The sequence below is a fragment of the Neolamprologus brichardi genome, chromosome 20 (assembly GCF_056152115.1).
Source record: "Neolamprologus brichardi isolate AB-2024 chromosome 20, ASM5615211v1, whole genome shotgun sequence".
NCBI lineage: Eukaryota > Metazoa > Chordata > Actinopteri > Cichliformes > Cichlidae > Neolamprologus > Neolamprologus brichardi.
In genome coordinates this window covers 7191740-7219394 of record NC_142123.1, presented here as the reverse complement: position 1 = coordinate 7219394, position 27655 = coordinate 7191740, and the positions used below count along the sequence as shown (strand labels likewise).

The 27655-nt window shown below is 38.3% G+C and overlaps 1 protein-coding gene across 12 annotated transcripts in view; it reads right to left on the bottom strand.

The window, feature by feature from the left end:
- ubr4 (ubiquitin protein ligase E3 component n-recognin 4) overlaps positions 1–27253 on the bottom strand; it is a 54336-nt gene extending 27083 nt beyond the window's left edge. For 6 of the 12 annotated variants that reach the window (XM_035905503.2, XM_006785442.3, XM_006785448.3 and 3 more), the window contains exons 1-40: positions 27118–27253; positions 24604–24701; positions 24369–24472; positions 24075–24204; positions 23668–23813; positions 23392–23491; positions 22731–22872; positions 22484–22608; positions 22242–22366; positions 22065–22124; positions 21737–21927; positions 21514–21613; positions 20863–21000; positions 20442–20559; positions 19576–19617; positions 11725–11912; positions 11453–11609; positions 11197–11282; positions 10891–11060; positions 10332–10611; positions 9909–10041; positions 9734–9813; positions 8406–8534; positions 7653–7835; positions 7315–7437; positions 6990–7219; positions 6162–6280; positions 5961–6058; positions 5419–5576; positions 5107–5313; positions 4843–4944; positions 4663–4763; positions 4149–4536; positions 3604–3667; positions 2859–3050; positions 2613–2683; positions 1692–1884; positions 793–1026; positions 504–674; positions 187–369 (exon numbers count right to left, since the gene is read on the bottom strand). In XM_035905503.2, the coding sequence (XP_035761396.2) occupies positions 187–369; positions 504–674; positions 793–1026; positions 1692–1884; positions 2613–2683; positions 2859–3050; positions 3604–3667; positions 4149–4536; positions 4663–4763; positions 4843–4944; positions 5107–5313; positions 5419–5576; positions 5961–6058; positions 6162–6280; positions 6990–7219; positions 7315–7437; positions 7653–7835; positions 8406–8534; positions 9734–9813; positions 9909–10041; positions 10332–10611; positions 10891–11060; positions 11197–11282; positions 11453–11609; positions 11725–11912; positions 19576–19617; positions 20442–20559; positions 20863–21000; positions 21514–21613; positions 21737–21927; positions 22065–22124; positions 22242–22366; positions 22484–22608; positions 22731–22872; positions 23392–23491; positions 23668–23813; positions 24075–24204; positions 24369–24472; positions 24604–24701; positions 27118–27242 (5784 nt within the window). In that variant the 5' untranslated portion in view covers positions 27243–27253. The remainder of the gene's footprint in view (positions 1–186; positions 370–503; positions 675–792; positions 1027–1691; positions 1885–2612; positions 2684–2858; positions 3051–3603; positions 3668–4148; positions 4537–4662; positions 4764–4842; positions 4945–5106; positions 5314–5418; positions 5577–5960; positions 6059–6161; positions 6281–6989; positions 7220–7314; positions 7438–7652; positions 7836–8405; positions 8535–9733; positions 9814–9908; positions 10042–10331; positions 10612–10890; positions 11061–11196; positions 11283–11452; positions 11610–11724; positions 11913–19575; positions 19618–20441; positions 20560–20862; positions 21001–21513; positions 21614–21736; positions 21928–22064; positions 22125–22241; positions 22367–22483; positions 22609–22730; positions 22873–23391; positions 23492–23667; positions 23814–24074; positions 24205–24368; positions 24473–24603; positions 24702–27117) is intronic. The other 6 variants (XM_035905508.2, XM_087834321.1, XM_035905510.2 and 3 more) reach the window with 4 other exon arrangements.
- Positions 27254–27655: the final 402 nt, after the last annotated feature.

Below are 27655 nucleotides of genomic sequence, written 5' to 3'. Positions count from 1 at the left end.
AACATATAATAACGTAGAAAGAGGAATGTTTTTTATTCTATTATTCACTTGAGTGTAGATATTTTTCCTTGTCATGATGCTCTGTTTCACAGACAAGTCTGAATCAATAACAATGCATATATTTTAAATAAGAATTCAATGAAAGCCCTTCTAATTGGACAAAGGAACTTAAATTGTTTAGCTTACCTTCCCCTTTTCATGGCTGACTGCCAGGTGCTGACGCCGTCCATGAGGGGAAGACAGAACACACATAGCAACACGGCGCAGGACATGTGCACTGATGAGCTGGCGTATAGTTTGCCCCTGGTCACCGCTGTAGTTCATTCGCACATTCTCAAAAGCTCCTTCTTGGGAGCCAAGTGTGGGGACCTGAAGGGAAAAAGTAGCCGTTAACACTGAAATGCAGCAGCTAAATAAAAGAATTCTATTTTAATTAAGTTTTAATAACTTATCAATGAATTAAGTGTTTTACTGGAACAGGCAATCTATTTGAGTCATGATACCATTAACTGGTCCGTCATCTCCACAATTTTGTCCTGAGTATGCAGTTCATTGAGGGCTTGCTGTGCCCGGCTGCTGCTTCCCACTGCTGATGCTTGCTGGAAGTTGGTCTGGATAGCTTCCATGAGAAACATGAGCATTTCCAGTATGACTGCAGCAGTAGATGACCCCATCTAGCATGATAAAAGCGGGGCAAAAACATAAGTCTCACAACATCTTTTCACATATAAAAGAACTCTTAACGGTTTTAGGAGATGACAGATAAAAATAAATTAATATGTTCTCTCTAACCACTTGTGTTAGCAGCTCTTCTTGACAGCCTTCGATGCTCTTGCACACGCTGCTCTTCTTAGGTCTGTCTTCATCACTGGATTTGCCATCACAGATGGTGACCTTGCCCTTGTCAGACGGTGAGGAATTTTGGTGGCGAATAGCACTCTCAGGCATACGCAGCTCACTCTGGAAAGCTGAAGACTCTTTAAGAGTAGAGCCCATGCCGCTGCTGGGACTGCGTTTGACCAGGGCCTGTGAATGATGCAACACACAAAGTAAGAAGTGGAGAAAGTTGATATTAACATAAATGTATACTTAAATGATTCTTTATGCTCCCCTTTATGCACTGTAAATGTCAACCGATAATACGTATAAGTGCAGAAGTGGAACAAACATTTATAAAAAAGTGAACCAAACTGTTATGAGCAAATGTTATCACAACACTGACAGTGAGGAAAACATCGCATTAACAAAACAAAACAAAAGCTAAAAGCCTATCGTACTTATTACGCCGTAAACTAAAGGTAAGATGTAATTGATGGCTTGCTCATCACATGCACATAAAAAAAATTTAAAAAATTGTTAAAGTCCGTGTAAAGTGGTTACAAACATGTATGTCACATCATAAAAAATATTTTATAAACCACACAGATAAAAAAAAATAATTATATGACACCTACAAAATTCAGTAAAAGACTTTTATATTTATACAAAGTAATCCCTGAATTATCTCTTTACACGGACTTTAAGATTAACTAGGGAAGCTGACCTGTTCAGTACACAAAAAGTTGACAAAAAGACATTACTAACATGATTTTGCTCATTTTCTGGCCAAATGTGTGGGCTAGCTATAACCCTAATCAAATGAAATGACTGGATGGAGGTCAATGGGGGAATGACTTGCAAGCTAAAGTTACCGCTGTTGTTCTCTTCCCATGATGACCTGAGGTATTCGGTCTCACCTGGCAGCTGCCATCCTCTTTGGCACCGCAGTCACAGAAGAAAGAGCCATATTTGGCATAGGAGATCTCATGGTCTTTGTGACAGACCTTGGCGCACACTGTGCACACACCTACCCCATCCACCATCTTACAGGTGTGACAGTGGTACCTGCAGAATGAAAAGTATAGGCAATACTATATATAGCATGGCACATCACATCATGTGAGAAACTAAAGAATGACACTGTATTTCTTCATGTCTAAATTGATATATCACAAGAGAAGGCTATTTGATCATGCTATCACCTAAATCTTCCCAGATAAATTAATTAAAAATTACCCATAATCCAGAGCTAACCAAGGAGATTATTTTCCAAAAGATTAACTCAGCTCAGACAAGCTTTAAATATGTTGCTGCCCGGTTAGATTTACACACCACAGAGGCTCTAGATGAATTATGGCATTTTTAACCTTTTATAGCTGCCCTCTGTATCCTTAAATATTCACAGTAAGTCAAAAAACAAATAAAAATTTACATAGAAAATATTACATGTTGCTAACACACTTACTTTTTCCAGGTACATAACACTAATTACATTACAAATGTTACAAATGTATGCAATTTTGTCTTCCATCTTAATTCAGCAGTGTGGAGTCCTCCCGTTTCCACAGATTCGAGAAACACCATCAGCTTTTCTGATTCATAAAGGCAATCTACTAAATATATGAGTTTCTGTTTTTTGTTTATTCTTAGTAAAAAAAATGAATAATAACAAATGAAATAATCAAACGTGTACTGTATGACAAATCCATTTTTAGGTGTAATGCGGATGTATTTGGAACCAAAGGCCGCACTAAAAAATAGAACAAAATCACAATAAACAAACTTTTCTTTACCAGTGCTGGTTCATGAATTCCTTCTGAGTGATGGTAAAAGTGCAAAGTTTGTTGCAAAGTGAGTCTTCATCCTGTCAAACAATGACATACATGTTAAAAATGATTGTTTCATATAGCAAACTGACAGAGATAAAAACTAAGCCCAAAAACAGCACTGATGTATGTCTGTAAGTCCATACACACAGAGACAGACACATATTTGGAAAATACAGCCAGATGGATGAGAATAAAAGAACAACTTCTTACAGAGTCCTCTGCCTGGGAATCATCCTCCTCTACTACAAGTTCCTCCACCCAGTCTGAGTCTACTTCCATGGCCTTTTCCTCTCCCTCCATCAGCACTGCTGAGTTGCCTTGACCGCTGCTTTGACGCAAAGCGTTCATCACATCAGCTAGATAGGAGATGATGTGACATGAGCATTCCAGCATGCTGGCATGCTGAAATCAAAGAAGAGGTGCATATCAGTTGATATTTAGATATGTTAATATCTGAACTGCCAGATAGGAGACACATTTTGGGCCATTTTTCAAAATGTAATATATCACAGAAAAATACTTTGGCAAATTGGTACTTTTACAGTGTTTTTCTTTAATTGCCTAAAGCCAGTTTCATTAGCATTCATTCTGACTGTCCAATATGGGGTATGAGAAGCACACAGACAACCAGAGGACATGATGTACAATTATGTGGTAGTAAATTCGTAATCAAATCAGAATAGTATGATTTACATTTGATTTTAACCTTGAAGAGCTTTTACATTTTCTTAATATAAAATGTAAGAAAGGACATCCTTTCTTTTTCCACAGAGAAAGTCCACAGATTGCAATACACTCCCAAAACAAAGAATACGTAAGGTCTTTAACCTTTAGAGAGGTGACGATATTATTCTCAAATAACAAGGCTGATCATAGGTCTACAACAAGTGTGGCGTAATTAAAATCTCATTCTGTGGAAATGTCCAAAATGCACTTCAGTGTGTGAGAAACCCACCTTTCCATGAGACAAGTTTGTGCTCACTTTTTCCACGACATTCTTCTGTGTTAAATACTTTTTGCTGCAAAACAAAAGATAAGCTTTTAGGTCACAAGTTCTCCATTTAAATATCTACCTAGATTTATACTCCCACACTGAATCTACAGAGTAACATGTAATAACACAGCCAAAATGCTACTTGAGGCTCAGATTTCTGTGCTACTGGGCTAAATTTATTTGAATACTCCTACCAATGGAAATTGAACAAGATCAGATTTGAGCTTAAATAATTTAAAAAAAATACAGTTGCAAAAAGAAGATGACATTGCAATCAGCAGGAAAACCAATCAGACATCTGGAGATGTGTACATAAGGCCACAGCCTAGGGTGTAGCTGCTGTCATAGCTGCTGGATAGATTCATAGCAGAAGTGTAGATTGAGCTTAAACCAAGCAATTTTTCCTAGCGAGTTTGGCTGTAGCAACTATATAATTCCACATTTTAGATTTCTTTAGTGATGCGACTGAAACTTAGATCTCCATGCCTGTAAAATTCATTTCTTACCATCTAGTCAGCCAGTCTATAGCTGCCCTGTGCAGCTGGAGGTGGCCTGCACCCTGTCCCGCACTGGCAAGCGTGGCCATGATGACCATGAGCTCAGGAAAACCTGTTCCATCACCATTGGCCAGCATGTCTGTTGCCATGGGAATAAGTGTGCTGAGGAGTACAGTGCACACTCCTTCGCCCACCTGGCTATTGTCACGCACAATATGAGTGGTTAGCAGCTGCAGAAGCTGTCTGTTTTCTTGCACAATTTCCAGTTGTTCTGAGTCCTTTGGTGGGGTAGCAGTCATACGTGTCAGCCAGGACTGCAGACGAGAGGGCTCCACACAGGCCAGCTGGGCCAAAGAGCCACACAGGCCTAACAGGCTTGGGTTTGGGTTCTTCTCCGCTGGAGAAAAATGCATGATGAAACTTAGAGGGATCTACTCCAGCTTTAGCTCAAAGAGCTCTGCCTTGAAAGGCTTGAATATAACCAAACTTGGGCAGTATAGTTTTAAAATTATTACAGACTTACTGAGCTGGAAAAGCTTGGTGAAGAATTTCAGCACTCTGTTACAAAACTTTGGAGACAGGTTTTCATTGGCCGTTGCCATCATAATTTGGACAAGCTCACCACTGAAAAAGAAGAAACCCAAAATATGTGAGGTGACTGAATGAATGAGAAGCCAGATTGTGTTATCAGCAGAGACAATACCTGAATGAAAAGAATTCTTCCATTGCCTTTCGGACCTGACTGCTTTCAAGTTGTTTTTCAAGGTACTGAAGGCATTCCTCAAGGATGGACTCATCCAAACCACTAAGAAATATAAATAAAAAAAAATAATGGGATATATAAATGTTGAAGAGCAGCCCACAAAACAAACAAAAAAAAAAGCATAAAAAGTAATGTTTTGATTGAATTTTAATATTTAACATGGTTTATTAAAGGTTAATGAAATCTGATACATATTAAAAATACCTGTTGGGATCTGAATGATTGGCAATAATGTTGTAACATCCGGTCACCAAACGCTCGTAAATGCGGGCTAGAAAGGCCTCAGACTCTGATGGGCCAAGGATGCGCTCCAGTGAAGTAGTGCTGATCTCAGCTACACTCTCCGTGCTGCTCTCCAAGAGCAGAGGCAGCAGGGTGCTCACAACCTGTGAGGGGTTCAGCTCCTCAGTACTGAAGAGACAATAATGCAGCATTATTCACAAGACAATAACAGGTTTTTCGTGAGTAAAATCTATGCATGCAAAAGAGTTTATCAGTAGACGTTTTTTAACTTACACAATGAGGTCTCCAATCAGGCGAACCAGTGAGAGAAGGATGTGTTTAAGAGAAGAGGCCAGAGGCAAGGACTGACAACTCAGTGTGCCCAGGTGAGCTGCTTGGATGGCACTGATGTAGCTCTCTGATGGAATGGTATCGTTTGCAAATGCATTGCGCTGAGAAGATACCACCAGTTTTATTATTTATGGTATGTCCATATACACACATACATATATATACATATATATATATATATATATATATATATATATACATATATATATATATACATATATATATATATATATATATATATATATATATATATATATATATATATATATATATATATACACATATATATATATATATATATAGATATATATAGAGAGAGAGAGAGAGAGAGAGAGAGAGAGAGAGAGAGAGAGAGATTATTTTTCTAAATAACTGAAATGCCATGTAGGGTGGGAAAATACAGGCAAAAGCCAAGTCTTCAATGTTTTTTAAAATTATGCCATGTGTAACAAATGTTTTAATAATTTCCAACTTTAACCACATACCCATGAGCCAATGTTGGGAAATTCAGTGGTGTGGACACCATTCCAAGATTCACAAACTGTCTGCACAGCTGTTGGCAAGTTCTGCATAATATTATGACCTGTAGAAATTTAAAGTCTTGTTAGACCACTGCATAAAAGCTATTAAAGTAATCATATTCACTGCATTGTAAAATATTATTTTTCAGTATTTCATTTGGATACCAAGTATGTTGGCCTTGCATCGGGTGGAACCTATGGCCAGAACTGCAGCATAACCTTGGAGCTTGGCATCGGTCAGTTTGTTCTCCCCTTCCTCTGGGATGTTCATTAATAGGTAAGATCTGTTCAAGACAAGTTTCGTTTAATGATTAGATCAGGATGAGTTGTCATAAAGAACATCATCCACAAGTCTTATTTCTTAGACATGAAGTGGGCTACATTCCAAATCTAAACAAATAATTAACTATCAAAGGATTTAGAAATATTTAAAAACATGTTATGATATATAAATTAAAGAAAGAATATTTAAGGTTCCTTAAGTTGTATTCCTTAAATTGAAGCACCCATGCATTCTGAAGGTAATGGAGGGGTTTTGTTTTTTTTTTTACTAAAAGCCCTCACTAAAACTACACTTAAAAAACAGCTTACATTAGCAATTACAGTGAATTCAAAATAAATTCAACATTTAAATATCCACATGCCAGTGGTGTTAGAATACTGATAAACTGTAAAAGATATAAAGTAACAGATATATGGATACTAGAATTATGTAGCATGCATGTAGTAGATGTGCTTTGCAAAATGTTGGCTTTGACAAATATGGTGTAATTAAAATAATAATAATAATGATAATAGTAATAATTTAAATGTAACTTAAGTCACCAAAGCTATGGCCTCTGGATTTTGTCAATATTTTGAGCATATCTGTAACCAAAGAACTGGCCATGTGATTGGCCACATGATCATGTGATCTATCAAGTATTTCAATCATATTATTGTATTCCAGTCTACTAGATATAACAAGAGCTTATAACAACATTACCCTCTCACCTTGTGAAAGCTGAGTAAATGTCAGTGAGCTGTAGTGTGGCAGGCAGCAGATTTTTTGCGATCTCAGAGGATTTGTGGGTGTCAGCCTCAATGGCAACCTTGGACAAATGCTCATCTAAAGAAACCTGAATTTTTGAGATGACTGCATCCAGCGTATAGATGGCTTGTAGAGAGGGCAACTGATGAAGTGGTAGGATGACATGTGGGTCTACACTTGAGAATGTGGAAATCTGCAACAAAATAAAGTTGTCAGGAGGTGTCAATTGATTTCAAAACTCTGAACACCACCAACACAAGTTACTAATGTATCTGTCCTAATCATTACCTGTCTGGCAATGTACTCTTCTGCTAGCTCCACATCGTATTTCACAGTGCTGCATTTAGCAGCGGTCACTTCAACCAGAGAAGCAGCTTGGTCTGTTTTCATTCCTTGCTTTACCAAGTGTTCCTGTGAGTGATGACACACAAAAAAACACCCATCAAAGACTTGAAATTGCAGAAATAATACAAAATATTAATTTTTCTGAAAAAGCAAACAATTTCCAGACAACCTCCCCCCCCCCCCCTATGAATTAATCAAGTACATTATTCTAAGTTTTGACCAACAACAACAAACCCATCACACTGATAATACATTTGTAGGACTTTCAAGCATCAACTGACCTTGATCCAGTTTACATACGTAGCTACGCGGAGACGTGATGACCATCGCAGTGTGTGTAGGATGTCGCTCTCACTGGGGTCACTGCAGCCAGTCTTTAGCTGCTCCATGAAGCCTTTGGAAGGTGGTAAAACACCAAGGATCCTCCACAGTATCAGGAAGTAGTACTGAAGGGAGCAGGCCTCCTGTATGGGGCCCAACAGTTTGCTGCCATTAAGCTAGTATCATTATGTATACATGTCTCTAATGTTTCAGAAACTGAAGCACAGCTCTTCAAATTACTTACACAACAATATAGAAGTTTAGAATAACATTTATTATAGGTCCTGCCTTACTGCAGTGATGATATTCACTTTGTTTTTGGCCAATATTGTTAGCATGTGTTTATCATTTTATTTGTCTCTAGAATTGCAGATAAACATTTCCAATGTGGCTTATTCCTGTTTATTTTGTTTTATTCTTATTGGTCTATTTTTAAAAATGTAATATGCATTTTCTCTATCACCTGAACCAACTAAACCAGTCACTGAAGTCAACAGTAGCAGTGAACAATTAGAAAAAGGACTGCATCATTATAGAAAGGGTTTTTGTATCACGTTTCTGTTTGCAGATCAATTTCTAAGTTAACCAGAAAGACGCACCAAAACACAAGCCCTGCAGCACGCGGGTGTTCAATGCCTTTTAGATAAACCACTAAAGCCATATGCTCAGTGGGCTTATTTCAGCTGTTATATTTCTTCATTTGGTGCTCTCACCATAGGAGTGATGGACTTGTTCTCTTGTCTTCTTGCTGTGTCAAACTGAGAGCCTGCAGCCAGGAGTGAGATGAGCCATACATACAGCTCATCATATTTCACTGCTCCATTAAAAAGCTTTGGAAAGACCTATGAGGACATGTTTAACGGTTAGGCATGGCAATAATTTTAATATTGTGATAAAATATTGTGATAAAAACAGAAATTCTGGTATTTACTAGGGGTGCAACGATACACAAAATTCACAGTTCGGTTCGGTTCGATACTTTGGTGTCACGGTTCGACATTTTTTTGATACAAAATTTTTTTAATTTGTCATTTATTAAAATTATAAATATATATTTTAACTCAAAAGTACAGTTTTTAAATGTAATGTTGCAGAAACAACAAAATAATTAAAAAAATAAATCTGATTGAGGAATCACTCATCTTTGCAAAAGAGAGTTTATTACAGAGAAATGGCTCTTTCCAAAATAAAAGCTATACTATACGTTTCTTCTGGGCTATATTCTCAGCAGCATATTAAACATATCAGGTGTTTAATTATTTAGGCTGTCTAAATGACTCGGGTAAAGTTTGTAGCATGCGTGCTTTTTGTTTTTTGTCTTTGCACTAGGATGATGTCGGCGCAAATGTGCAGTCAAATTCATTGTGTTACCACTAGTGCTGTGAGCGTTAATCTCGTTAAAATGACATTAACGCCATAACGCGGCAAATCTCCATTAACGAGTTACCGCGGATCGCCCCGTGTGGGGGTGGACAGCGTCAACACGTTAACAAGCTAACTGCGCTAATGCACTAGTTCCCACCAATGTAATTGAGCATTGCGTGGCACATCCGACATACTGTTTGACTTTTGTCCATGACGCACTTACCATCAGGGTCATACTTCACATGAAAACCAAAATAGTTCTAAACGCCAGATCTGAATGAGGGTGGGGGAGGTTCAATTTCGGCTAGCGTTGAGGCAGTTGCCATGTTGCAACGAGCTTAACTTCTGTCTTGCTAGCTTGCGCTGCACTCAGTGGATCTGCGCTCGACAGTGCAGCCTAGGCGGAGTAGTCGAATGCAGATTCACTGAGTTCTCAACACAGAGAGCATCGTCAGAAGAAAAGTTGATAAAATAAATAAAAAAAATTGTATTGTTCGATACATATGCGTACTGAACCAAAAGCACTGTACTGAACGGTTCAATATCGATACGAGTACTGTTGCACCCCTAGTATTTACATACAAAAAAATAAAATAAAAAGCATGTTTTAAGACACATTTAAACTGTATTGTCAAAAATTAATTTAAGACCACATAAAACAGATTCCATGCCTCACCTTGCTATCTAGTCTGCTGATATCATCTTCAGACACCTCAGGAGACAGAACGCAGTAGAACTTGGGCTGGACATTCGAATCTAAAAGATTGCATTTAACCAAAGACAAAATTCAATTTTTATATACGACAAACAGATTAAACTAAAATTTAGTTAAAAAAATTATTTGGGTTTACCTGTCGAACAGTGTTTAGCCCAGTTCTCCTCCACCTCTTTGAATCCATAGTAAAGTGGGACGTTGCTGCGTTTTCCACCTTCCTGAACAGAACTTGCCCCAGTAGATGGTGGGGTAAGAAGGTTGTACTGCACCTATTTATAGCACACAGAGTAAACACTGTTATCGAGTCCCAAACACAATACCATATTATTAGAATGTTTAGCAAAAATTTACTAGGTATAGGACTTGGTATGTTTTATACTAAACTAGCCTTATATTACAATCATAACGACATCTTTATGTTACTCTGAACCCAAATTAATGCACTTGCAGGACGACATTTTACCTAATGAATGGAAATCAAGTAACAAAGAAAAGAAAAAAGAAAAAGCTTCATTGTTCAATTTACCATATAAATAACAATTTGAAAGAAAGCATTAACCTGTTCAAAAAGGTATAAAGGAGCCTTGGAGTAGTGGCGCAGCAGGTAGTCAAAAACCAGCAACAGGCGGGCCAAATTGAGGGGCACAGCTTTCAGCTGGGAGTCTCTGCTCTGTGCCACCTCTGTGATGGCCTGTGTGACTAAGGTGAGGACTGATCGACGACCACGCTCTGACAGATTGTGGAAAAGGAGCAGCAGCAGCTGGAGGTGTTCCACATTAAGGTCATCTTCGCCATGAATAGAACCCTGGATGGCGTGTTGCTTTAAGGTTCCCAAAAATCTGAGAAAGTACAGGCAGCAAAAAGGAAAAAAATCCAGATTAAAGAGAAATGTATGGAAGACTAAGCTAGACTACAACTCTGATGTTTTTGCAAACAATAATTCCATTGTTATTGACTACAATATTGGATATTTAGAAAAGTCCCCCCCATCAAGCCACCACCATTTTTTTCATAAATGTCAAGAACCATACTAATTAAGTTCGATTGCAGCATCAAGGCATTTAACCAATTTGATCATAATAATAAATATTCAGATAAGAAAAACTGAATTTTTCTACCTTTCCCAAACTTTCATACACTCAGGAACATCCGGTTCTCCCTGCACAGTAGCTTTGTGCTGCCATATGAGGAGAAGTCTGGAGAGCACTGATAATGATTGAGGGTGAATGTACAGAGGCCATGGACCCTCCGAAAAGGGTGCAACACCTAATTGCTGTAGAAGGGTGCTCTGCAAATAGTTAAGAGAAACAATATGAGAATTGAGATAATAAAAAAATCTATTTTAAGTTTGTTGTAGAAAGTAGTTGTTAAAAGATTTTTTCCATATAGTGGCAAAGAAACGAAAGCAATGCAAAACCTCTTACCTGCAATGCTGGGGAGGGAAGATCAGAGGTCACTAGGGTGTGGTTGAAGTGATACAGTGCTAAAGAAAAGACTTCATCTGAAGACCCTATGGGGTAAAAGAAACAACAACGCATAACTATAGATGTTCACTGTTTCAAAATACTCAAGTCTGCAGGGCTGCAAAGCAAATTATTATGAATTTAGGTAAGCATTCTTATATTTGAATAACTGCATTTTTTTTTTTTTGTTTTGGGTTTTTTTTTTTGTTAAGCATACCTTTGATATCTTTGTCCACATCTTTGATGATACTGGCAAGCGTAGCCATGTGTTGTTCTGTGAGAGACACACTCAGGTAGTTACGGATAAAGTTGTTCCTGGATTTTAGCATCGATGTGGTGATGAAATTCAGAATACTGGATGCTAAGCTGAGGAACTGCAGAAACAAAGATTTGAGATGATACAATGTCATAAGCCCTGTTAAAAAAGAAAAAAAAAAAGAAGTAGTATTGTATGCATTGTAACAGCAACAATCTATATGTTGTCTTCACCAGTTCGGGATCTTTACGGCCAGCTAAAATGTTGCCGTTCTCGCTTGGATTTTGCTTGCTGGGGCTCTTCAGTCTGGGAGAAGTCTCCAAAGGTGGTGGAGGGGGAGGGGGTGGAGGAGCCACTTTGTCCTTGCTTGGTGAAATTGTCTCTTCAAACCAAAGCCCCAGGATAGGTTCACTGTCATCATCTGTAAAGAACAGTTAATTATTTACATAAACATCTTGAGGTAAAATGCTCACACATTCATGAAAGTATTTGTGATGTAGCAGTGGTGTCACCAATAAAGGGAAAACAAAGCTTCACAATAGTTCATGGCAACTACACTCACTGGACACTGGCCATCAGTTACCATTTGTTTAAACAAACTTCAACCGCTCACACGGTAGAACTTAAAACGCATTTCAGTATTACCCCGAGGTTGACTGCTTTAGGTTAACTTGACTAACACCATCCTCTCCCCATGGCCAATTTGCTAGTGTGCTCGCAGTGTATTTATTGACCATTTGGTCCTTTTGTGGTGGTATAATGGCCTTCTTTTAGCCACACTATGAGCCCCTGTGTACTTGGAATTGTCATGATCTTAAAAATATGCTGCCTGACAACAATGTCATGTTGTTTGCCAGTTGCTTTAAAAACAAACAAACAAAAAATTACTACCCTGCAAAGAAGCAGTAAAACATGTGTAGCCAGGCATGAAAAAGTTATGTGGAATTATATGATGCCATGTCAATATGGACTAAAATTTTTAGCAAGTTGCTGTTTCCATGTCACAAACAATGAGGAAATTTTCAACTTATTACTAGCAAGACGTAACTAATAAAGTGGCCAGTGAGTGTACAACACAGTGAAGGTGGTGAACAGGATCCAAAGACTGCAGTAAGAAGCAAACAATAACCAATTTCCTCTTGATGAATATCTACATAAGGATGTTACACAATTTATCTTCAAAGACATGCACTTTTCATTGCTGTCACTGAGAATACATGAACATATTAATTTGTATTGATTTATATTTTTATCTTTGTATAAGACAAGTGCAATCCAAAGTGGAAGTAAATCTGCTAGTAACAAAAGACATGCTGCAGTTTGTAAGCTACCATAGATGGTGGAGAGGAAAGCCACAATCATTCCTTTAAATTAACTTATATTATTATGAGCTCCAAGTTGTGCTGCATTAGAATTTTTACATTTTATACATTCTTGTGTGTTTCTAGGAAAAATAAGAAACAATGCTAGAATTAGCTGGACATAAAGCACACGTTATTCTCAGATTGCTTAGAATCTGAATGTGCTGAACAGAGCGTGAGGATGCATTATTACATCTTCTGCAGAAAACACTGCTACAATCAACATGTCAGTCGGTCAAAAATATGATAAACTATAAAATGTGCACACTTCTCTTTAAATGTTTTGGTGCAAAAATATAAGACTGACTGTCACACAGCCTAGAACTACATAATACTTTACATTCATTTACAGTGATAGCTTGAAAAATTCATATTCTACCAATAAAAATTCACAGTAAGAATTTAGAAAAACAAGCACACATATAACAAACATTGAATTTAAATATGAGGGGGAAAAACTCATTTAAATCTTGTGTTTCTAATAGGTCGCCAACTCAAGCTCAACCGCTTCCCTCACCGGCTGAGCCATGACATTTTCTACACTGAAAAATTGTTTCACAGGCATTTTGATTCTGTGTGCTCAGCCTGCAGTACGATACAGGAGTAATTTCTTTGAAAGCAGGTTTTTAAGACCTATTGATAATAGTTTCAGTCCAACGCTTTCAGCTTAACCACAAAGAAAGTTAGAGTCTCTATGGCTTCCTTACTCGCCATCTGATTTAACTCAGGTGACAGCTATGTTATTCCTTGTAGGATATGTAAACAGATGTGATCTGTTGATGACAAATGCAATCAATCTTTTTTTAAGTGCACTGCTGTCAAGTTCGTGGCTCTTATTTATTGATACAGCATGCTTGTCAAGGACAAACCACAACTAACAGATGTCACAAGGTTCCACTCAGGTTCAGAATAGGCATGGCATTGCTCCTAATAGTCCCCACTGGGTTTTCATTCCACTTTGTCAATGTGCGTTTAACGTCTTGATGCATTCTCAATCATCCAGGGAAGTAAATCTCCAAAAAGTTGATTCTGTTCATCTGGACGTAGCGTTTTGTGGGAGAAACGTTTCGTCACTCATCCAAGTAACTTCTTCAGAATACATAAACAGTAGGGGTGCAACGATACTCGTATCGATATCGAACCGTTCGATACAGTGCTTTCGGTTCGGTACGCATATGTATCGAACGATACAACATTTTTAATTTATTTTATCAACTTTCCTTCTGACGATGCTGTCTGTGTTGAGCGCTCAGTGGATCTGCGCTCGACAGTGCAGCCTAGGCGGAGTAGTCGAACACAGATTCACTGAGCGCAGGGCAAGCTAGCTAGACAGAAGTTAAGCTCGTTGCAACATGGCAAATTGAACCTCCCCCACCCTCATTCAGATCTGGCGTTTGGAACTATTTTGGTTTTCATGTGACGTATGACCCTGAAGGTAAGCACGTCATGGACAAAAGTAAAACAGTATGTTGGATGTGCCAGCAATGCTTAATTGGTGGGAACTAGTGTGTTAGCGCAGTTAGCTCGTTAATGTGTTGACGTCTTCCAGCCCCACTCATGAGGCGATCCGCGGTAGCTCGTTAACGGAGATTTGCCGTGTTGTGACCTTAACGTCATTTCAGATTAATGCTGACAGCACTAGTGGGAACACAACCAATATGACTGCACATTTACTCTGACATCATCCTAGTGCAAAGACAAGTGGAAGCAGACAAAAACAAGCACGCATGCTACAAACTTTACCCGAGTCATTTAGACAGCCGTTAGCACATGATTCTCCTTATGGGGACCTGATATGTTTAATATGCTGCTGAGAATATAGCCCAGAAGAAGCGTATAGTATAGCTTTTATTTTGGAAAGAGACATTTCTCCATAATAAACTCTCTTTTCCAAAGATGAGTGATTCCTCAATCAGATACAGGGCCGCAAAATCGCTAGCCCGACGTCCTGGGGCTTTTTTCCAGTCGGGCTACCAAAATCTATCTCTGCCCTGCCCGTCGGCCTATCGTAGGAAGGAAAAATATATGTCAATGCTTTTGCATTCTTTCGGAAATGTAGCTGGGTAATTATGTCATTGGCATCGGCCACTGTCAATATGTGACATACTGAAATCGCGTTTGAATTTGCGCTTGTTTTTTGCTTTCACTTTGCAATCGCGTGAACTGTGTATAGAAAGCGACAGTACTGATTGGTGAGTGATGATAATTTGCGCACCAATTCCTCTGACATCGTCTTATCAATCGTTAGCTTACTATGCAAACATGACAAGTGAAATCTCCTGCAGCTTAAACATGTGAGAGGTTGATCGCGCAGAGAATCGCTGAGCGTTATGTTAGTGCGTGTGTAAAAGCAGCAGGATATATATTTTAGTTCTGCTGAGCCAAATAAGACAGGTCAGGGTGAAGAAGTGACAAAACGGAAAGGTTATGACAAATCAGACTATAAGGCAAAAAGAAAGTGCAGCTTTATGGTTTCATGGACAAAAGAATTTCTGTGGCTGCAATATGACGAGCTAAATAACCAGGGCTGCACATAAGTGGTCCGCAGGTGCGCATTCGCTGTCAAAATAAAAACCCGCACAAGATAAGAAGTTGCAACGCGTGTTTGCGTACATAAGATTTTAAGGAAGAGGACAGACATTTGTTTAGAACTCTTAAAGATGTCGAAGAAGCTCCTTTAAGCAATTACTGTGATGTTCCTCCACCTCCAAAGAAATGTCAGAAGGAGTCCGAACCACAAAAGAAGCACGTATTCTCGGAAAAGTGGTTGCAGGAGGTGAGCTGGCTTCAAACAAATGATGAACGCACAGAGATGTGGTGCAGAATGTGCCGTGAAAATTTAATAAATGACAAATTAATAAAAAGGCATGAACATTTTTTTTGTATCGAAAAAATATCGAACCGTGACACCAAAGTATCGAACCGAACCGAACCGTGAATTTTGTTGTATCGTTGCACCCCTAATAAACAGGGTGCACCTTTAAGACCGATTGTCTGCACGATCAACTCAGTCACCTATAACATCTCCAAGTTTCTGGCTTCGATCCTCAACCCACTGGTGGGCAGCTCTGAACACCACATCCAGAACACACTGGATTTTGTTGAGAAGGTGAGAGATGTCATTATGGAGGCAGATGAAACCATGGTCTCATACGACGTTACATCTCTCTTCACTTGCATCCCAGTCACGGAAGCGTTGGAGGTAGTCCATAAGAGATTACAGGATGACACCAACCTCAGCAACAGGACCACTCTCAGCATCGACCAAGTGTGTTTGCTTTTGGAACTGTGTCTTCATTCCACCTACTTCACATACAAGGGTCAGTTCTACAGGCAGAAACATGGGTGTGCCATGGGCTCCCCAGTTTCACCCATCGTGGCCAATTTGTACATGGAAGAAGTGGAAAAGAGGGCTTTGCTATCCTACCCTGGAACACCACCAAGCCATTGGTTCAGATATGTGGATGACACCTGGGTGAAAATCAAATCTCAGGATAGGTCTGCACAATTAATCGTTAGAAAATCGCGATCTCGATTCATACTTATGTGCGATCTCATTTCCAAATGACAACGATTTATAAAAAAAAAAAAAAAAAAAGACTATGACGATTGTATTGTGATGCTAAAATTGGCAGGGAAAAAACAACAGAGCACGTCAGGGATGACAAGAAAGTGACAGGAGAAAATCCGTCCCGGTCAACCACCCAAACATCAATAACGGGAACCTTATACAGCGCTTCCCTATACCCGTCGAACTCCCGCAGGCACAAAGAAATTACGGAGGCTATTACTTATCACCTGACCAAAGATATGGCTCCCATCAACACTGTGCAAAACGAGGGATTTAGGAAAATGATCAACACCCTAGACAAACGCTACACAGTGCCGTCCCGCAACTATTTTTCTATTGTTGCACTACCTGCTCTATACACGCAGTGTCGAACAACGTGGAGACGGAATTTCAAGCAGTACAACGTTTTGCGGCAACCACAAAACGTGAGACATTTGTTGTTTTTATGTTTATTTATTGTTTTTATGTTCAGTCTCAACTGTTACGAAGTTGATGTGCAGTTAATAAGTGCAATAAATATTTATACTGGAAAAGAAAATCGTGAGAGAATCGTGATCTCAATTCTAAGCCAAAAAAATCATGATTCTCATTTTATGCAAAATCGTGCAGCCCTATCTCAGGACGTACCACATTTCACGGATCACATTAACTCGGTGGACCGACACATCAAATTCACCAGGGAGGATATGAAAAGTGGCAGGTTAGCCTTCTTAGACTGTGAGATTTCCATCAGGAATGGGGGACATCTAAAAGCTGACGTTTACCGTAAACCTACACATACGGATCAGTATTTAAAGTTTGACTCTCATCATCCACTGGAGCACAAACTGGGTGTCATTAGGACGCTACAACACAGAGCGAACACCATCCCCACAAACACAGCGGCCAGGGAGGCAGAAGAACATCACATCTGAGTAAATGTGGTTATCCCAGCTGGACGTTTGTCAAAGCTGGAAAGGCACCTAAAGAAAGCTCCAGCCAATCCAGGGGAGAAGGACAACCGCTGCCCAAACGAAAACCTGTAGTGATCCCGTATGCGTCAGGACTATCGGAGCAGTTGAGACGCATTTTTTCTAAACACCAGGTCTCTGTGGCTTTCAAACCCCAAAACACGCTGCGCCAAAAACTGGTCCACCCCAAGGATCGGGTCCCCCGACACAAAGAGTAACATAGTGTACGCTGTTAAGTGCCAGGAGGATTGCCAGGATTTATACATCCGTGGAACCAAACAACCTCTGGCGAAGCGGATGGCACAACACAGAAGAGCTACCTCGTCAGGCCAGGACTCTGTAGTCTATTTACACCTACAGGCCAGTGGACACTCTTTCAATGATGAGGATGTACACATACTGGACAGGGAGGAACGCTGGTTTGAGCGTGGAGTCAAGGAGGCCATTTACGTGAAAAGGGAAAGACCATCTCTGAATCGAGGAGGGGGCCTAAGGGTACATCTTTCGCCATCTTACAATGCTGTGATTGCAGCCATTCCCCAACTATCTGTGAACGGTACTCATGGCCATTAATCAGTGGTCTTTGATCAGTGGGTTTTGGTCAGTGGTTGTTGATCAATGGTCATGAGAATTTGCATAATTATGATTAAGGACATGACCTCCCAGCCCATTGTTCCTTCAGTGGGCTGGTTTCAGTCATTATGCAAATGTACTGTTTATAAGATTGGGGAAACCTGCAGTCAGCTGAGACTGAAGAAGTCACTTGGATGAGTGACGAAACGTTTCTCCCACAAAACGCTACGTCCAGATGAACAGAATCAACTTTTTGGAGAATGTGCATTTAAGTTAACAAAACAAATTACAAATTTGACCAGTCTCTCCTAGACGCTGCCTTGGAGGAAAAAATTAGTTCATGAATAGAATAAGACGCATTCATCTTTGTAAAAATCATCTGCTTAGATATGGAGAAAAAAAAAAAATCCTAACAGAGCTGCATTGACCTGGCTGGTTTCAGTGAACACTAATAGGTGTCTGACACCAACCAGCTCTAGCTAGGAGACAAATTAATAGCACCAATCTAGAGAGATGGTACTGCCTTGTTTAGTTTACATGGGTGTACCATCTATATTAGCTCTGGATCCTTCCCCATAACGTTTTTAAATTTATAGCCACAAATTTCATTGATTCATTGTGCTCTGTGCACTTACCATGCACAAAACATTCATATTCTTTAAAAGGGTGATATCACTCAACTACACTGAAAGTTTTCAAATACAAAAACAAGACAACTTTAGTGTTTCAAAAGAATATCACAATAATTTGATATTCACATCTGCATGCAACATACAAAAATTAACTTTTCAGGTGACAGCAAGATGTAGCATTGCGTGTTTAAGCTCATTAAGCACAACTTGAATTTATTGTATTTAAGAATGATACCACTGCTTTGATGTGGGTCTTCATTATTTTTGCATCAAGAGTTTTTCACTTGTTTTTTTTTTTAAGTTTTCTAACAATTTTATCCTCATTTGTGTTAAAATAGATTCAAGAGTGGGGGGGGAAATGGATTTTATCATTTTGTAGTATCACAGCCAATTTCAAAAATAATTTTCTACCATACTGAAAATTTTTTCATTTTAATTTCAACCACGACCTGAAAAGTCATTAGGCCAGCAATAAATGTTATACTTTTAAAGCATTACTATTAGCAGCTATCTTATAACAAACTTCTTTCTTTGGAGTCGCTGTTGAAAAAGGAAAGAGGCAGAAACTGGAAGACAAAAGGATGATAAAGTAATAGAGGTAAAGCTCTTAAAATAAATCACTGAGAAATGTTTTATGACTTATGTCAGTAACTGTTAGTGTAAGTATTCAGATAATTAACTCGTTTTAATGAAAGCTTCAGTAGTTAATAGTTTAAATAATATCCCACATATCAACACCACTGGTATTATTCTTTAAAACAACAAGCCACAGATGAACCTCTTTGATAAAACAAGTTTAATTTAGTTCATATGAATTATAAGGCAGAGCAACTCTGATAACAGGGAGTATTTTGTCAAAGACTTCATCTGTGGCTTTATCATTTTCTAGGCCGTTAGGATCAAGGCTCAGAGTCTAAATTGTGAGACATACAATAACAAAAATGAATTTAGGACAGCGGACACCAAGTCTTTGACCTGAGGACAGAAAACTGCTAACCTGAGACACAAGCTGCACTTGTCTTCTCCTGTCTTCTCTCTGCTGAAATAGTAGACACTGTCAACTACACTGGTATTATTGTGATGGACAAAATTTTTTAAAATCACATCACTGTGAGCATATGTAGGAGTTTACCCTTCGCACTGCTGTCATTACCTCACTGACTTAATCACTGACAGCACACTTGTTTCACTCCTTCGATTATACCAATTTAAAAAATTTCCCAAATACTGAAAATACTGCATTTGTTATCTCATCCAGCTCAGCACTGACAGAAACTCAGAGATCAAATGGAAATGTGTAAAAATATATGTGACTTTGCTTTCACCAATTGAATCCCCACTGTGATGCAGAGAAACCTGAAGCATACCTTGTAGGAATGAAACAACACTTCTTGGTCATTACGTTAAAACTGAATTGAGTCCTTAAATGGTAAGTTCATGTGTCCCCCCTTTACCTTTAAAGCTAGATGACAACATCTTTGTTTTAATTGTCCATAAATGCAAGAAAGTTTTACCCTAAATTATCAATATATTTTAATAAATTGCATTTTTGTATATATTAATTGCAAAAGTAGAGTGCTTCATAATTACAATATAGGTACATATGGTCATGCTAATGTAATCCCCTGCTTTTCAGTGGAATGTCTGTATTTTTTAAGTTGTTGCTTTTTTATTAATCAATCCAGGAGTAGCATAACAATGTCTGAATTGTTGAGTGTATCATCTGCATTCCTAAACCCAGGATTTAAGAAAAAACTGTCTGCAGCACACAGCAGTATGTCTTTTTATTTGCATAACTGAGCTGCTATGTAAATGCATACTTTATGTAACAAACAATTGTTTGAATCCAAAGAAAATAAATACCCTGGCTGCTGTCCTCCTCTGTACTGCTGAAATCATCCTCATAGTAGGTGTTTGAATCTGTAGAAGCACTGGCATCACTGCTGACTGAGCCCTTTCTCTGGCGCTGGAGAACACAAGCCTAACAGCAGATAAATGAAATCAAAGTCAAAGTTTAAAAGTTTGGTTGGGACACAGAAAGTTTCCAGGATTAACCCCAGAAGTCAGCCGCAGTATACCTACATTTGAAAATGGCTGGTTTCAATAAATAATCATCTAGACATCCACTAATTTTGCAAGGGAAAAAAAGGATAAACTACAAAGATAAAAATGCACCAGACAAAATCTGTTGCTTGATTCTTTTGTATCACAATATCACAATTAATGTTCAAATCAATAAAACAGCATAACTACAAATGCAAATTACAAATACAACTGACAGCACCTTTTTGTAGGAGGTGGAGAGAAGTGTGAAGAGCAGATTTGTCAAGGGAACAGAGTCAATGAGTCTTTGAACCCTCTGGCTGGAAGTGCTCTGTGCCATGATGTTGAGCTCAGCTGGTGGTCCATCACTTGCCCAACCCTTTAGATTTGGCAGAAGGGGGGAAACGGCTTTTAAGGAACACAAAATACTTTCAGTAATTACTGAAGCATACTTGGATGCTTTTGAATTTTTTATTAATTGAATTAATTTCCTACCCTGAAAGGGTAACAAAGAATGAAAATGCTAAAAAAAAAAAAAAAAAAAAAAACCCAAACAAACAAACAAACAAAAAAACAACTTTCAAATCTGTACGTCTAATTTTAAATAAACATGCAATCTTGTAAAACAACAAGGAACTTATACTAAATATAAAGCCATGAAGATTTAACTGAGGTACTGTAATTAAAAAAAAAAATCTTTTGGTTCCTCAAACAAGAGATGAAGGCTTGAATGTGACGAGCTACATTAGTATTTAATTCAATTTTACAGTAGAGGGTTTAAACCTACAAAAGATTGTGACATCTGAAACCAGCGATAGCGGTGGCAAGTACAGTATGGCTACAATGGCAGTTTTGTTTTAATGCAGCCACGTTTTTTTGTTGCTTCACTTACTCTGTGCAGAGCTTCAACCTGCAGATCCTGGAAAAGTGAAGTCAAAAGTTTGATTGCATGGTTGGCCAGGATAACAGACAAAACCCCAAAGCCTTGGTGTCTTGAGAGGGAAAACAAAAAAGATCAAAACAGAAAAAGGCAAAACATTAATGCACACAAATGACCTTTGATGCATAAGCATACCTACTGAACTAAAACTGTCTTTATTAAGATTTAAAAATACCCTTTGCCAGGACCAAGTTTAGGTGACCCTGCGCCATCCTTGGTGCGACTTGCAATATCACGGACACGCAAAGCAGCCAGGGGATCCTTCTCTTTTCCTTTATCTGCCAACGCTGTCGGGCTCAGGTTAAGAATCAGGTACAGGCTGTTTAAGAGGCACCAGGCTCCAAGAAGTTGGAAGTTCTGATAATGCTGCAGAACAGAGAAGAGAGAATTTTAAAAATATCAGTCATAATACTTAACTTATAACTGACAGTCTAGGACTGTCAATTATAAATATATATTTATTCTTCTATTTGCGCAATATATCAATCAAAATTGGTACTCACCTCTCCTCCAGCTCTGCGAGAGTTGCTGATGGCTTGTCCAATCATTTCATAAATCTCCAGCTGTTGTGAAGACAAATATATGTCATCTTTTTAAATCTATCTATATCTTGTTAAAATATACATGTTAGTAAGACAGTAATTAAAGACTTTTTAAAAGTGATTAGTTATAATACTTACACATTTCTGGACAATTGTGGCTGCATCATTTTCATAGTCCTCTTCTTTGGTACCAGTGGAGGCAGAGCGAAGTTGCAAGCCACTACCCACCTGTAGAATGGCCATGCAAGTGGCCACACTTACACCTAAACAAGTAAAAACGCATTGTAGATGTATTTTTTTCCCTTAGTTTGGTTTTTGAATGTTATAGCAGCCTGAATCACTTGGTATGTTTTCTTTTAACCAAAAATGTAACCACCTACCAGCATAGAGACAGCTTAGAGCCAGCACAGTCATATCCAGTAGTCGTCCTGGTGTCAAGGGCTCCAGTACAGGCAAGGAAAGTGTGTCCAAAGCCATGGTCACATCTATCACCAGTGAGTGAAATCTATGTATTTTAAGTACAGGATAACAACTTAATGTTGGGGCCAGTGGTGAAATGGCCAGATGCCAAAATTAAACACAATTTCTTATTAGCCCAGTAGATTTTAAAAAAAAAAAAAAGAATACCCGTTGCGAACAGCAGTGGCATCAGCCACTGTGGCTGGCATGATAAAGAATGAGTTGGCTGATACAGCATCCTGGAAGCGGTTGATGTAGCGTAGGAAGTAGGGCAGGTTGAGGCACACTCGTAACAACTTCTCAGACCCACCTGGAAAAATTACATTAAATCAAAACATTTAATCAAATAATAACTCATTAAGTTTCATTTTAAATTAATTAATGGCAGGATTACTAAAGAAACTAAATTTTCATTGCAATTTGTAAAGGAAAAAGTGCTTTTACAAGGTTACGTATAATTTAGAGCTCCAGCGTGCTTTCAAAAGTGAAAAGTAAACAAGGGACCATCTGACATTTTGAATCAATAGGGGAAAAAATGTAAATTTTCCACATGGATGTGTGGGGAAACAGAACAAACTCAATTCTGGATTACAGCCACTCACAATGTATATATACACGCCTGTATGGAAAATCAATTATTCAAGTATATTCATCATAGTGTGACTTAATGGTGACATTTACTAAACAGATTTTTTTTAAAAAAAAAACAACAACAACAACAACAACAAGATTTTTAGTCTCCCATCTTTCAACAGCTGTGATAAAACTTTTAAACCCTGACCTGTATATAGTAGTGTCAAAGCTCCAGTCTCTTGGAACAACTACTTACCTAGTTCCTGTAAGCTTGACACATTCTGGGACACAAAGGCATTTTTCATTTTGGTCTGAACAGCTTGATCTGTATTTTGTTCATCGCAATCACTTTCAGCCTGTAATTAACAAGAGATGCAACGATTACAACAGATAATTTTCAACAATACAGTGACAGAATATTATTTTAAATGCAGCTAACAAAATTAATTTAAAAGGAAAGGGGAACAAAAGCAGAAGCTGAGTAACTTCTGCTAATAGCAATCGAGAGAGTAGCTGGGTCATTAATACTTGCCTGCATGTGTGCTGCTGAGGGAGAGGCCAAGATGGTGGTAAGGTCAGGGTTAAAAACTGATGTCAGCTGATTAAAGAAGTTCATTTGTACTTCTTTTTGTCGAAGCTCTGGGTTCACAGCACTGGGTAACTCCTTCTGATCTTCCACTATTAAATGGAAAAAAAATGGCACAAGAGTTTCACCACATGTCAAGGCTGTTAATCAAAAGGGCCTCTGGGACAGCCCGGGCATTGATAAATACTCACAGCTTCATTGAATAATTATAGTATATAGAAAACTAATAGACCAAAAATGTCCAAATCCTTCCAGTGAATGCAGTGAATTTCCAGTTTTCTCCAAATAACTTATTCATGTTGTCTACCAGGACAGTGAAGCATTTTTCAGTTTTGTCCTTTATGGAGTCTTACCATCTGAAAGTGTCTTGACGGTTTGAGGCAACTTGGCAGATTTCATCATAGCAGTGAAAGTAATGATTTCTGTGCGATCTAGTCTGCTGCAGCCAGTGCACAGTCCCTTTATTAAAAGGATCAGGTGTTTCTAAAGAAAAACAAATTGCAGCATAATTTTTTTTATTTCAATACATAATTCCATACAAATAGAAAGCAGAAAACCACCAGAAAATGCAAATCAGTGATAACTAGAAACGACTACACTAATGTATTACAATTGACTACACCCACCCTGCTGACTGTCTCACTTACCTGTGAAACTGCACATGCCTCATCAGGGTTCTCCAAGCGCAGCAATGAGAATTCGATCAATACTTTGCACGCTGCAGCAACTGACAGCAATTGATTTCTTGGTACTGGGGAAACAAAGAAAAGAACAAAAATAACATCTAGCAACAAAACAGTTTTCACTGAAAGATTTTGGCTCATTGTTAGTGAGTGGCAGTAATTTGTCTATTACTCTTAGGAGAAAATGAAATACACATACTTTGTCCACATACTGTGGTGATGTAATGTGCTGAGAGTGCCACGAATGATGAGTAGAAAGGTTCATACTGCTTGTCGTGGTGAAGAATGTCTGATTCACTGCAAACAAAGGAAATATGACTTTTTACACAACATTTATAGTGGGTTGTTTTAGTTTGTTTGGCGGGGAGGGGGTAGAGAATACAGACAGGACAGTGACACAGAGTGGATTTGATCTAACTCCTCCTCCTTTCCTGAACTAGTGTCTTAATTCTTCCACGCAAATAAGAGTAAGAGGTGCAAAGATGGGAGTTAAAGTGTTCACGGGACAATCTCATGTTCTGCTGTGTCACATTAAACAGATGGCAACCTCTCATGATGTACATCAAATCAACTGCCATACTAAATGTCCAAGTAACAATAAAGAAAACAGCTGCTGACTGCAGCCTTACTTTTAAAATATAGACAGAATCAGCTCCATCTGTTGCTATGGTGACATTACATTGTGAATTGTGAAATTGATTCCTCTGAGGCACTGCAATTATGTAAACTTTGCTTACCTACAGTTTGTCCAATGTGTTTGTGCAAGAATTCAGTCTTAAAAATTAATTCAACTTTTTAAAACAGACTTCTTATAATTATAATTCATTATCATCCATCCATCTACATCTGCACACTGCAAACTCATGTTTGTTTTCATGCAACTGTCAGATATTTCTTACACATTTTGTCAACACAACCCTTTAATAAAATAAAAGAATAAAATTGTTTAATGGTTATTAAATGGTTTATAATCTGGTTAAAAGTTAGCATCAAAATAATTACTGTTCTTCAGTATACACCACCTCAGTGACTTAACTAATTAACATTTCTGGTACATCTCCCAGGAGCATTAGTTTGTCTCAGTTAAAAAAAAATTAAAAAAGAAATTTCATATATCAAACCACAATCAATTGCAATATATATGCAACAAATAGTCAATATTATCAACAATTAATTGAACCTTCACAAAAAAGCATTAAAATAATCAAATGAATGCTATTGCTAACAGACAAGTTGCAATAGCATGGCCATTCTGGTATCTGTGCTAGAGTGTGGCTACAGTGAGAGAGAACAAAGTTTATAAACCTATCACCCAGCTTTACCAAACTCAGTGTGGTCAAACTTGTGGTATGCCATTTAAGCTTTAGCAATTCAAGCCTACTTCAATGTTGTCTTCACAGAATGAAATACTTCTTTAAGACTTGAGATGTAAGGAAACAAGGTGTGTTTATGCTGTTGGTATTGGAACTGGCTTTTGGTGTGGTTGGAATTTTTTAAGTACTTTTACATAAGCACCTGGGGCTTCTAATAAGCAGGCTTGTTACAATTACATAACTGAAAGAAAGAAACATTTTATCCAATACTTACATAGATAATGGAGTCTTATTTTATTTTTATCTTTTTATTATAGTAAACTGCACAATAGGATAATTCAACTACACAACACTACTTTCAATCCTCGTAACAGTTATGTTTGCATACAGCCTGTTGCACTGGAAAACGAAACCAACAGACATACTAGGAAGCTTTATATTTCAGTGTACTAGCTTATGTTACGCCACAAACAGAGAATCAAGGGAAAACTACGGAATCAAATAAATCATTCAACAATACTTGTAAAGCACTAATATCACATATTCCTACTTTTATGACAACATTAATAGGTGGGAATGTTGTAACGAGATAACAAGTTCATTCTGCACCAGCATCTTTGTGGTTAAGCAGAACCATTCAGCATTACCTAAAGTACAAGTCTTAGAAGCAATAACCCTAAATAACAATTTTACTAACAACAAGTTGACGGTAACCCACCATCACCTGATCAAAAATGAGTGGAGAGATAAGGTCCCCCGCCTACTTCCAGCCTAACCACAAGCAGATGACGTTAGGCAGACTGGCTATTTTTGCCACCCATATAATACGTGATTTGGCTAATGACATGCCCAGATTACGCCTCATAATGCAAGTGTTGCTGAATTTAGCCCAATTAAGTCAGCTGACGTAGTCAAATATTACTCTGGCTGGGGCGTTTGAGGGTTAGCCAGTCCAGTTGGAAGGCCCCCCCGAGTTAGCCTGCCGGCTAATGTTTGTGTTAGCTAGCTAATGATGAAGCAATTTTGTTAAAGCTTACACTGCGACACCGTTTAACGTTTGCACAGCGCTGACATTACGTTAAAGATAAAATGTCCATCAGTCATAAGACGTGCGTTGTTTCAAACTCTGTAGTCAGCAGAAAGGAAACGCTAAATAGCATTTTGAGTAAGTTAGCTGTCATTAGCATATCAGCTAACGTCTGGAGCTGACTCCATGCCAGTGCAAGTTAAGCTTAAATAGCTTGCTAGCCGCTAACGTTAGCAAAATGGGTATCGTTTCCCATCCAACTATACTAACCAAGCTAGGGTTAGCAATTTAGCCAGCTAGCCTACGCCTAGGTGGACACAGGCAGTATTCAAGCAAATATGAACCTGCAATTTATTGACAATTAACCGGTTACCTGTTGATTATAGACCCAATAAGCTGAGGTAGCTCCTTCGTCTCAAAAGCAGTGTACGAAGCTGATAAAAGCGGCCGAACTGCCGCTGTCCATTCGTGTTCCCCATCTCCTCCGCTCGACGCCATCTTGAAATCCTAACAGAAAAAAACTAGCTACTGGAAGAAGAAACTGTGGTGTAAGTAAATCTTGGGGGCGCTCTCACTCTGATACCAGCCCTGCCAACATTTCACTCGAAATGTTTACTGGTTTACTGGTTTAAACCCATTTTAAATTATGTATAATAATATAGTTCCCATTTTACAGGAACGAATAAAGCGATGTTTTTCCCTCCATTCATTTGTGATATAATTACATATACAAGTAGTAAAACTTACATATTGGTTATTATTATCTTTCTTTTTTTTTTTTTTTTTACCGAGTTTAACTTATCTTTTTATTGTTTTAATATTAACTTCATCAACAAACCAATAATCAAGTTTTTGACTTTATGTGACTTTCATCCACATATGTTAATATTCTTGTATAACGATAGATAGAT